This window comes from Xenopus laevis, chromosome 5S (assembly GCF_017654675.1).
Source record: "Xenopus laevis strain J_2021 chromosome 5S, Xenopus_laevis_v10.1, whole genome shotgun sequence".
NCBI lineage: Eukaryota > Metazoa > Chordata > Amphibia > Anura > Pipidae > Xenopus > Xenopus laevis.
This window is the reverse complement of record NC_054380.1, coordinates 2,817,256-2,828,726: the sequence shown is the minus strand read 5'-3', so window position 1 is coordinate 2,828,726 and position 11,471 is coordinate 2,817,256. Positions and strand designations below refer to the sequence as shown.

Below are 11,471 nucleotides of genomic sequence, written 5' to 3'. Positions count from 1 at the left end.
GACATAATAAAGATGGTGCCCCCAGAAGCGATCACATCCAAAAATCTCCTGTGTTGTTGTAGGTCTAGTAAAAAACGCACTCAAGGCTTACTTAATGCGCATGCGCTGCCTTCATGCATTAGCAAGTGCGCAGACTCGCCAGTCTTGGTCTTATGCAGGACCGTTGCATGATGGGACTTTCTTTTCTTGAACTCTGAGGTTTCTTCTTCAACAATGCTGTGGACATGACAAATGGCTTAAGGCAGAGCGATCTTTAAACAAAGGATGACAAGACAGAAGATGTATTTATTATTAGACTTTCCTTGTCCTTCAACTCAATGGCTGGCATCATTTCTCCCCTTCTTCATATTTTGTAGAGACAATATAAATCACTCACTGGGTACAAACACAGACCGTTGCAATAAACTGCATAATTAAAGCATGTCAAATATATTACACCTGTTTATTTTGTCAATGTATTAAACAGGAATCTTTCCGCAAAATGACACAAAAATTTAAGCAAGCATAGAGTTTAGAAATAAATGATTCTAAGACTCAATTTTAAGGAAAAAAATCTGGTTTGATTCCTACAATCGTGATGAATACTATTACAGGTATCAGTGGAGCCATTCCTGAGCATACAGGAAGAATTTGTACTTATACAAATATTACAAAAACAAGTGTTTACCATTGTAAACAATCAAATGTTAGAAACATTTTTTCTTTTTGATTCGGCACATTATTTCTCACAGAGAAGTTGCAATAAACAAAGATCCGGTCTGCAAAGCTATGTCATCTCCAGCACATATTCCAGTGATCTCTCATAGCTATGGGTGTGCTGTATCACTGGATAATGCGTGCCCTCTCATTTGCTTTCTGGCCAACGCCTTTTGTTTTTTTCTCTCAATTTCCTCCATTGAACACTTTGTATTCCTTTCTTCTGAAATCAATACTGAAGAACAAAAAGGTCAGAGGTTAAAAATATATATTTTTACAGCAATGGCATTAAACTTATTTGCTGACTGGAAAGAGAATCATATGAATAATCATGTGGTGTATAATGGAGCTACGGTATAATAAGTATAATAAAGGGACAGATTAATCAAGGGTTGAATAGTAAATTAGAATTCAAATTTTTGAGTGTCAAAATTCACGTATTAAAATTTTAATCCCCCTATTCAAATGTGAGATTGATCACAGCTCAACCATGGAAACAGTCCTAATTTGAATGTTTTCTACCTGCCAAGTTCATGTACAAGTCAATGGCAGAGGTTCGTTGAGCCATTTGGAGATGTTAATAGCCTTCCTGACATTCAAGGGTTTTTTAAGAGAAAAAGACTCCTACAAATCAAATACGATTAGAATTTTTGGGTTGTAACCATTCGATCGAATGTCGAATTGTGAGTATATTTGAATTACAAAAAAATTCACATGAATTCGACACCAGCTCAAAGTGACTTACGCATCAACTGCAGAAGGATGGATTTTCATAACAGAAATCTTGGAAAAAGTTACTCTCAATTAAGATGGAGGGTGATGTCTATTAAACAGTACCTCATGCTGGTGCATTTTTTAAGAAAAAGAGCACCAGTGCGTTTAACAATTTGCCAATACCTCTGAATTTTTTTTCTCTTTTAAGAAAATATGATCAAATTATATCAAATGTACTGTTTTATATTTACAGAGAAAAGGGAAATCTGTTCAAATAAAAGCAACTGCTTCCTTAAGAAGGACTCTACCAAAAATAGCATTTTAGTATTTTGGAGCTTTCTGAATAATGTGATTGAAGTAGCCAGCCATTTGGAACACTTCTGCTAATTCACTTAGGGGCCGATTCACTAACTTCGAGTGAAGGATTCAAAGTAAAAAAAAACTTCGAATTTCGATGTGCGCTAAAATCCTTCAACTTCGATATTCGAAGTATTTTAATTCCCAGTCAAATATCGAGGGTTAATTAACCCTCGATATTCAACCCTTGGTGAATCGGCCCCTTACTGTATGACACAGATTAAAGGGAACATATAATTTAGCTCTTATTTACCTGCAGTTTTTATGAACTGAAACCTTTACTACACCCTGTAGTAGATCATGCGACTTGTAGTTACAAAAATGCCTGTTGTAAACCCTGCTAAAAGACACATCAAAAATCATAAAATATGTATTTTTAAAGATAACAAACCTTTGGTAGACTGCAAAACAGATTCTGAGAGCTGTCTTTTTAAACTGAATGGATGATTGAGTAATTCATTCTTTGGGACCAAAGGATTTTTGTGATTCTTGTTTCCAACCATGTCTTGGGAATTCATCTTTTTAAAATCACTTGTCCCTCCAGTATATGTATGTGAAGGCACTATCTGAGATGATTTTGTTCGAGTAAATGTGAACTTTGAAGGTGCCATTAAACTTTTTGCGGTAGTTGTAGAAACCTGTGGATTCCCCATACTTTGTGGCTGAGTGCCAATAGGCAGTATTTTCGTACATTCACTGGCAGAAGGAATGGAAGTAAAACTGTCGAACTTTACAGGGCCTAGGTTAGTCTTGCTCAATCCTCCATTTTCATTAGTGGTGGCACTTCCACATGTGCCAAGTCCTGTGACAGCAGAAGGAGCTGCTATTTTCTGTAGGGAACAGTTTGTGGAGCTATTATATTGAGTTGCGTTTTCACTAAATGTATTTCTTGAAAAGGATTGGAAAATTTGGCTCCCATTTTTGTTTTGCCCAAAGTGCTGGCTTGCCTGTGCTGCTTTGGTTATTCTTGTAACAGTTTTTGCACAGCTTAAGCGGATTACGTCTCTATTTTCTGTTTTATTAACTGCTTCATTTGTTATTTTCGCCTGAGTTAACCTTTCTACATCATCACATACTTGATATAGTAAGTCATCATCCTCTTCGTTTGCTTCCAAAAGGCTATCAGATTCACAAAACATATCCAGAACGTCATCAGAAAATTTGGGGTCATCCCATTCATCAAGTTGGACTGAAGCCTTTTCCGGAATAGGCGCATGGTTCTGTTTCCGTGGAACATGACAGGGGGAAGGCTTCATTGGCACATTATGTAAAGCTAACATTTCTGAATTTGTGCTGAGGTTTTTAGATAATCCACGCGTAAAGGAATCACTGTCACGAACAAGTGAGTGATTACTCTGCATTGAATGAATCGTTTGAGAGTTTAAAGGCAACTGGGAAACATAACTTGTTGAAGGCACCAAGATATTAATGTCACTTTTGTCAACAGAATGTGAATCAACTTGCACATTTGATGTCCGTGACACATAAGTATTTGATTTTTTAGAAACCACATTTTTATCATTGTCTTTAAAGTTTTCAGATGTTTTAGACCCAACAGAATGAAAACCACTTTTGTCCGATTTGCTATTGGTCTGTTCAGACTTAGGAGTAGCAATCAAATTTGGATTTTGAGTAATTTCCATAATAAAAGAATCATCGTCAAAAAAGTCATGGTCCCAGTCATCTTCAAAGCAATCTCGACTATCCGATTTTGAAGCAGCTGGGTCAGACACACCATTTGATTCAGTCTGTCTAGATTTCTCTTTAGCCATAACAGATCCAATCCTTTTAGAGGTATGTATCAGTTTTGAATGCGATTCATTAAGTGATATAATTTGCTTTGAAACTGTATGTGTTTGATCTTTGTCGCTATCAACTGTTGCATGCAATGAAATTTCACCAGTGTTATCTTTTACACCTACAGGAAGCCCATATGTGCTACCTAGGGAGATATCTGATAAAGTCTGGCTTAATCGGCCACTGACTTTTTGTGTGGAACAGTCGAAAAGTGCATTGAGGGCAGCTTCTGCCTCTTGATCCACAGATTTCTGGCCATGTGATGATGTGCTTACTCGTGAACTCTGACTTACAGATTTCAGAGCAAGTTCTACATCTTCTTCAGTGATATCTTCTAGAAATGTATCAGTTTCATAGATTTGAGCAGCACCTAAACGTACAGTTTTGTCATCTGCAGAAGTCAGATGATGTTGTTCTTGAGACTGGATTGCTTCTACCAAGTTTCTGTCAAATTCTCTGGCCAACTTCAGGAGTTCTTCCGTATGAAAGCTTCTAGGTCTTCTAAAAGAAACAGCCATAATAAAAAAACTTTAATGAGCAGGGAGTATGAAGAGAAACTTGTTATTATTCTGACACCAAATGCCAGCATTAAATCTTTTAAAGGGATTGACCTTGAAAAGGATAATTTAATATAAGCTTCATCTTAGTAAAATAAGAAACTTTCTAAATGTAATCAGTTAAAAAAAATCAGTAATGTTTCAGAAGAAACCCAGTTACTCTTCAGTATCCCCCTCAGCATCTGTCTGTCCACATGTAGGAGTCGGATTTAAATTGTCAGAAGAGAAAAACAGATACCGAGAGGGAAATAATGGCCATACATGATATGGTAAGGTCACCAAACGTGCGGATCTTTCCTTGATGTGTCCACTAACTGCAGGCCCGAAATCAGGTTAATCAAGAGTGTTTGGCCCCAGGGACGAAGGATCGGATTACAACTAAGAGAATGTGCTCAGATGGCTCGTAGGATTGCATCAACTAGCCGATTCGGTCCTCGATCACAGAAAAAAACAAACCTGTCCGATCAATATCAGCCCGATTTGTGGCTTGATATCGATCGGAGGTCCCGTCAGACCACACAAGGGTCTAAAGGACCGATATGGCCAGCTTTAGTCTGCCTGTGTATGGCCACCTTAAAACATCCATATGTCATTGCCCCATGAATTGCCTTATGGAAATGTGGAAAAGACTGAGAAATTTACTTTAGAAGCTTCCTTATTGAGACTCAAACGTTTTCTTTCACAAGGCAGTGAAATTGTACTTACAAACTAACTTTTGTCCTTGATCTTGCAACTACAGGTGTTGATGGAATAGCATCATCCCCAATCCACATTTGAAGATAAGTAGCATCTGCTGGCTTTTCATTCTGCAGCCCAAAAGTAAGAAGAAAAAAAAATATTACCCTAATAATAGATGAGAGATATATTTAAAAAAGTAAAAGTAATTAATACAAAGTTAAATTATTAGACTAAAAAAATGTAAGCCACATTCTTTGTGAAGACACACACAAAAATAAACGAATTTCAGCTATGGAATGGATATGAGGGACCATAGTCTATCATAGTATTAAGTGGAGCCAATAAGTTGAGCAATTTGGGCAATTGTATACCTAGTATATTTTTAACCTGTGCATATATAGGAACGGATCTCCTTACGTAGGAACTACACTGCATTCGTGGAGAAACAAAGATACATATGATAGCAATATATTGGAAATAGATGTGGCCAACAAGCATACGGATGCAGTCTGAAAGTGTATGACAGTCTTACTCCTATTGTAGTATCGCTGTATACTCGGGTACATTGAGAATCTCACAGGGCCTGCCTATAACTACATTTGCATAAGAGATTATCACAACTATACTATTATGGTGCCCAAAACTGTATAGTGTAGACTTTTCCCACTTCAACAAACAGCATGATTTCTGTAAACTCTAATTTGCTTGGAATTCGAGAATTTGCCAAATCCAATTTTCACCAAGGGAATGTCTAACAAATCAATCATGTAGGTTTTTAGCTATACCAAACTATACAAAGTCCATTAAAACATTAAAATAAAGCACATTACCTTTGGAGCAATTCTGTTAACAATATCAGAAATTTCAACAGTACATTTGTTTGCAGTCTGTCTTTTTCTTCTTCCATTTTCTAGACCATAACAAAATTCACAGTAAATGCAGGTACAGAGGAGAAATTAATATGTAAGAGAAAGCAATTTAGCATTATTTTTAGTTCTGCTTTATAAAAACAGACATGCCTTTTCACGTTCGGATAGAAGGGCTCATTTATGAACCAAGGAAAGTGAAAGGGATTCTGTCATGATTTTTATGGTGGTTTAAATTTCTAAATGACACTGTTTACACTACAAATAAATCACTCTACAATATAACATTTCATTTCTGAAAAAGTGTTTTTTTAGTTGTAATATTGGTGTGTAGGTGCATCTCAGGTCATTTTGCCTGGTCATGTGCTTTCAGAAAGAGCCAGCACTTTAGGATGGAACTGCTTTCTGACAGGCTGTTGTTTCTCCAACTCAATGTAACTGAATGCGTCTCAGTGGGACCTGGATTTTACTATTGAGTGCTGTTCTTAGATCTACCAGGCAGCTGTTATCTTGTGTTAGGGAGCTGTTTTCTGGTTACCTTCCCATTGTTTTGTTGTTAGGCTGCTGGGGGGAAAGGGAGGGGGTGAAATCATTCCAACTTGCAGTACAGCAGTAAAGAGTGACTAAAGTTTATCAGAGCACAAGTCACATGACTGGGGGCACCTGGGAAACTGACAATATGTCAGATTTCAAAAAAAAATCTGTTTGCTCTTTTGAAAAACGGATTTCAGTGCAGAAGTCTGCTGGAGCAACACTATTAACTGATGCATTTAAAAATAAAATAAAACATTTTCCCATGACAGTATCCCTTTAAACTCCAATAGTGCTTGTGTAAATACACACTGCTCTATATATGCACCTTACACCTAAACACCAGTTAATTGAGTTTCTCGGAATAAAGTGCAAGGTGTAATGTACAGGGCACATATATGCAAGGGAACCCTAAAATTAACACCTGCTTAAAGTAATTGTAACTTCAAGGGCCTCTTTTGCGTATGTGCTTACAAAGGATGCACCGAATCCAGGATTTGGTTCGGGATTCGGCTTTTTTCAGCAGGATTCGGCTGAATCTTTTAGCTCGGCCGAACCGACTCCTAATTTGCATATGCATATTAGGGGTGGGGATGGAAATCGCATGACTTTTTGTCACAAAACAAGGAAGTAAAAACAGTTTTTGCCTTTCCACCCGATTCCACCTGGTCCGATATTCGGCCGAATCTTTCACGAAGGATTCTGGGGTTCGGCCGAATCCAAAATAGTGGATTTGGTGCATCCCTAGTGCTTACACATGCAAATGTATTGAATAACAATAACAGAGTTTATAGCATTGCATACTAATGATGCAATTTACACACATACATCACACAAATTTGTACCCTTATTTGCATTTGCATGGAAATTTCGTTGCATAATATTTTTGTGGGAGACAGTTCCACTTGCATTTTTATGCCTAAAGCATTGAACTTCCATTCATATATGAGCACTACAATGTACACAGTCTTCCATAACTATACCTAAACCAGGTTTTATACAGTAAATACAACAGGCAAGATTCAGTTATACTGTCCTCATGCCTTTGAAGAAAGCTGGAAGCCCAGCGAAACGTGTTAAGCGAGGGAGAAGTCACATAAAGACACAAGGTGGACCCAGAAAGAGCCGGCAGGACCACCCCCTGGAGCAACACAGCGCCCAATTTTGGACTATATGCGACTAACCAAAAGAACATAATGTGAGAGCAAATGAGAAATATTTTAAATAAAATCGTATTATACTATTTTGGATTTTCATTTCCATGTTGGAGTCAGAAGACAAGGGTTGAGCTGGTGGGAGACTTATGTGAGGATCTATAATACATGCCCACACCAAATTATTGCTTTGTAAGTAGGCAATTTGGCCATTTGGTGGAGGCTTTTCCTTGAAATCCAACAAAGATACATTTATTTCACTAACACTAATACTGTTTGAACCTTGGTGTGGTTTCCCCAAAGGTGTGAAGCAGGCACCCTTATATAAAAGGGGTTGTTCACCTTTAAATTAAGTTTTAGTATGATGTAGAGATGGATATTCTGAGACAATTTGCAATTGGTTTTCATTTTTTAACATTTCATATTTTTTAGTTATTTAACTTTTTATTCAGCATCTCTTCCAGTTTGCAATTTCAAATAGGGTCCGAATTCCCCTAGCAACCATGCACTGATTTGAATAAGAGACTGGAATATAAAAAAAGAGAGGTCTGAATAGAAAGACGAGTAATAAAAAGTAGCAATAACAATACATTTGTAGATTTACAGAGCATTTGTTGTTCAGATGGGGTCAGTGACCCCCTTTGGAAAGCTGGAAAATAGCAATCTTTGAACTAGCAACTGTGCTCCTTGTAGCAGAGAAAAACAGCAGGATACAGTTGAATAAAGTTTGACCGAATTTACTATAATGTCTGACTCTTATGAATAAATTGCAGGTCTGCTCAGACCGTGTGCAAAACAGGGTAATATGGCAGGCTCCTATATTGGCAGGCTCCTATATTGGCAGGCTCTTATATGGCTACCTCACAGAATATCCATCAAACAGGCCCATAGGCTCTTATACCTTGAAAAGTCATAAGTGTAGAACAATATCAGTCTGAGAAAACTCCATAATGGTTAAAAAAAAACAAAAAAAAAAACAAATGCACACAAAAGCAAGCATTACCAATTTTAAATGTGGTTGGCGAATGCGGATCCCAAAATATTTCATTTTGTTGGTCAACATCATTGGAAGGAGAATTTAAGGCTGGAGACTTGCGTTTGCTTCTAGACAACCTCTTTGGAGTCTTCTTGTATGAAGAGGATTCTACTGAAACAGTTGAAGAGAAACTCAATTTACTACTGAGCGATACACTTTATGGGACTCTACGTCTATGGGATGTGGCCTTCCTGTAATTCTGAGTTTTCTGTATAATGGAATTTCCAGATAATGGATCCTATACCTGTGCAAATATAGCGTGTGCCTTGTAGTACCCTTAAAATTGGCAAGGTGAGACTACTAAGTAAAAGTTACTGTAATTTGACAATAAGGGGGTGACTTTGACTTGGGGAAGTGCAAAAGGGCGCCTCTTAGGACTCAGGTTAACACGTACTTCTTTTCCCCATCTGGCTGTGCTCTCAAACCAGATTAAAAAATAAAACCACATGACTTGCCAAGCTCAGTGTCCTTACAGCCGCCAGGCCCTGTGTTTACTTGCACACCATAGCACAGGCCAAGTCAAGTAGAGTTTCCCATTGCGCCTGCATCAGTCATTGCTCCCTAACTAGTGCATTAAAGTGACATATATGTTAGGAGACAGATAGGGGATAATTAGGCAGCAGGATACAGAGATTCTTAACACAGGCAGCAACATATGCTATAGGGCAACTGTAGGTCTCTATACTCTTAAACAGAAAGCAAAGATTTAAAGGAGAACAAGCCCCTTTATATTAAAATCCCCTACCCTACATAGACCCCTCCCTCCCTGCTTCCCCAGCCTAGACGTTACCCTCTGTAAATGCCCCTTACTGTTTACTTACCCCTCGTTGCAGATCAGGGCATTGGAATTTACGGGCGCCATATTCTTCTCTTCGGGTCTTCTTGTGACGCTTCGGCTATTTCCGTGACTTTCAGTGCATGCACAGTTGTTGAAAAACCAGCAGACTGTTCCAACTGCACATGCGCCGATACGGCGCTTACTTCACAAAGATTTCCGAAGAGAAGAAGATGGCGCCGGTGAAGTCCAATGCGCTGAATCTGCAACAAGGGGTTATTAAAGAGTTAGGGGGAATTAGCGGGGGTAACACCTATGCTTGGGGGGAGCAGGGAGGGGGGGTCTATGTAGGATAGGGGATTTTAATATAAAGGGTTTGGTTTTCCTTTAAAGCGATACAGACATGTTCCTATAAAATGATTGATTGCTACGTCAATCCTAGGAAAACCTGCTCAGTTTTCCAAATTTGCAAAACTGGACAGGCAAGTTTTGACCGGGGCAGCCGGAAAAGCTACGCGGGGCAGCCGGAAAAAGCTTCGCGGGCTGGGGCAGTTTTGAGGGGATGGGTGTAGCACCTATTTTATATTGACACATTCCTACGTGTTGGTATCGCTTTAAAGGAACAGTTCAGTGTAAAACTAATAACTGGGTAAATAGACTGTGCAAAATAAACAATGTATCTAATATAGTTAGTTAGGCAAAAATGTAATGTATAAAGGCTGGAGTGAGTGGATGTGTAACATAATAGCCAGAACACTACTTCCTGCTTTTCAGCTCTCTTGCTTTCCACTGATTGGTTACCAGGCAGTAACCAATCAGAGACTTGATGGGGGGGCCACATGGGACATCTGTTGCTTTTGGATCTGAACTGAATGCTGAGGATCAATTACAAACTCACTGAACAGTTATGTCCCATGTGGCCCCCCTTATAGTCACTGACTAACTCAGAGTTAGAGAGCTGAAAAGCAGGAAGTAGTGTTCTGGCTATTATGTTACACATCCACTCACTCCAGCCTTTATACATTACATTTTTGCCTAACTAACTATATTAGATACATTGTTTATTTTGCACAGTCTGTTTATTTACCCAGTTTTTGTTTTTACACCAAACAATTCCTTTAAGACTTGGGTAAGAAGTACAAAAGCAGAAAGAGGCACAAAAGGGAGTCCCTTATAAGTCAGATCAGGACACGAGTCTATTCCAGGCCTGGCTTTGCTCTTGCGCCTGATTAAATAATAAAAACACGTGACACACCAGTCCTGTCTTTACTTGTCCACCACAGGCCAAGTGAACGAGTTCCCCATTGAGGCCTGTGTATTGAGTCCAGTGTATTGAGGCCTGTGTATTGAGTCCAGTGTATTGAGGCCTGTGTATTGAGGCCTGTGTATTGAGGCCTGTGTATTGAGTCCAGTGTATTGAGGCCTGTGTATTGAGGCCTGTGTATTGAGGCCTGTGTATTGAGGCCTGTGTCTGACTGATAGAGCGGACACAAGTTGTGGGATAATTAGAGGACACAGAAGTCTCACACAGGGAACAGTCTATTGAATGAGGCAACTGTAGGTCTCTGGCCTGTGAAACTCAAAGCAAAGAGCTGAATTACCTCAAGGACAGCGAGTAAAGCTCAGAGACTGATCTCCTTTATAATAAACAATCCATTTTGTTTAAGGAACAAATAAAGGAGCCGCACGGACAATAAGGATTAAGTGAGACTCGACGCGCTGCGCCTGCACAGTATTTACATTCTCTACCGGAAGTGACGTTTTACCGCCTTTTTACAAGAATCGTCATCAGAGAAATACATACCGCCCGGCAGACTCGCCGCTTTAATCACACAGCCCGCAGTCCCGGGCCGCTGCTTAAACATCCCGCTATCCCGTTAACGTCAGGCTTTTTTTTAGCCGGGCAGCGAATCCCGACGTCGCAAGTCTCATCTCGCGAGAAGGTGGCGTCACGAAAACATAGTTATTAACGCAGTGACGTAGCACGTAGACGTTTTGTGGAGCGTAGAAGTCTGGTGCTTTTGTTTTGCCCAAAAATAAGGTGTTGTTGCCCGTAGTGTACAGAGCATGGCAATTGGCAGGCGGGAGGCAGGGATTTGGTGGGAATCATTTATCAACACTGAGCAAATGTGTTTATGAGCAGTAACCCATGGCAACCAATCAGATTGCTGCATTCATTCTTCTACTTTCAGCTGGCTTCAGAAAGCTAATCACTGATTGGTTGCTGTAGGTAACTGCCCAGTGTTGAGAAATGAGGCCCATTTTGGGCTGGTTGTTGCCATGTGACCGCTCATAGTATTTGGCCACTGC

The 11,471-nt window shown here is 39.3% G+C and overlaps 1 protein-coding gene across 5 annotated transcripts; it reads right to left on the bottom strand.

The window, feature by feature from the left end:
- Positions 1 to 423: 423 nt before the first annotated feature.
- etaa1.S (ETAA1, ATR kinase activator S homeolog) lies at positions 424 to 11,205 on the bottom strand. Of its 5 annotated transcripts, none has more exons than XM_041564178.1 (7): positions 10,966 to 11,201; positions 9,208 to 9,424; positions 8,354 to 8,497; positions 5,630 to 5,709; positions 4,827 to 4,927; positions 2,159 to 4,065; positions 424 to 931 (listed from the first exon to the last, which is right to left on the bottom strand). In XM_041564178.1, exons 5-7 carry the CDS (start codon positions 4,892 to 4,894, stop codon positions 807 to 809), a joined length of 2,100 nt encoding a protein of 699 aa, XP_041420112.1. In that variant the 5' UTR covers positions 4,895 to 4,927; positions 5,630 to 5,709; positions 8,354 to 8,497; positions 9,208 to 9,424; positions 10,966 to 11,201; the 3' UTR covers positions 424 to 806. The 5 variants fall into 5 exon arrangements, with proteins under 5 accessions (XP_041420112.1, XP_041420113.1, XP_018120330.1 ...); XM_041564179.1 differs by having other exon boundaries at positions 8,354 to 8,494; XM_018264841.2 differs by lacking the exon at positions 9,208 to 9,424 and having other exon boundaries at positions 10,966 to 11,203.
- Positions 11,206 to 11,471: the final 266 nt, after the last annotated feature.

Excerpts from the sequence above, each read along its gene's own strand:
- etaa1.S (XM_018264841.2), bottom strand. The coding sequence starts at position 11,026 with ATGTTTAAGCAGCGGCCCGGGACTGCGGGCTGTGTGATTAAAGCGGCG. Across the intron at positions 5,710-8,353 it reads GCCAACCACATTTAAAATTG|AAAATGGAAGAAGAAAAAGA; the intron begins GTAATGCTTGCT and ends GTTATGGTCTAG. Across the intron at positions 4,066-4,826 it reads TCAAGGACAAAAGTTAGTTT|AAGACCTAGAAGCTTTCATA; the intron begins GTAAGTACAATT and ends TGTTTCTTTTAG.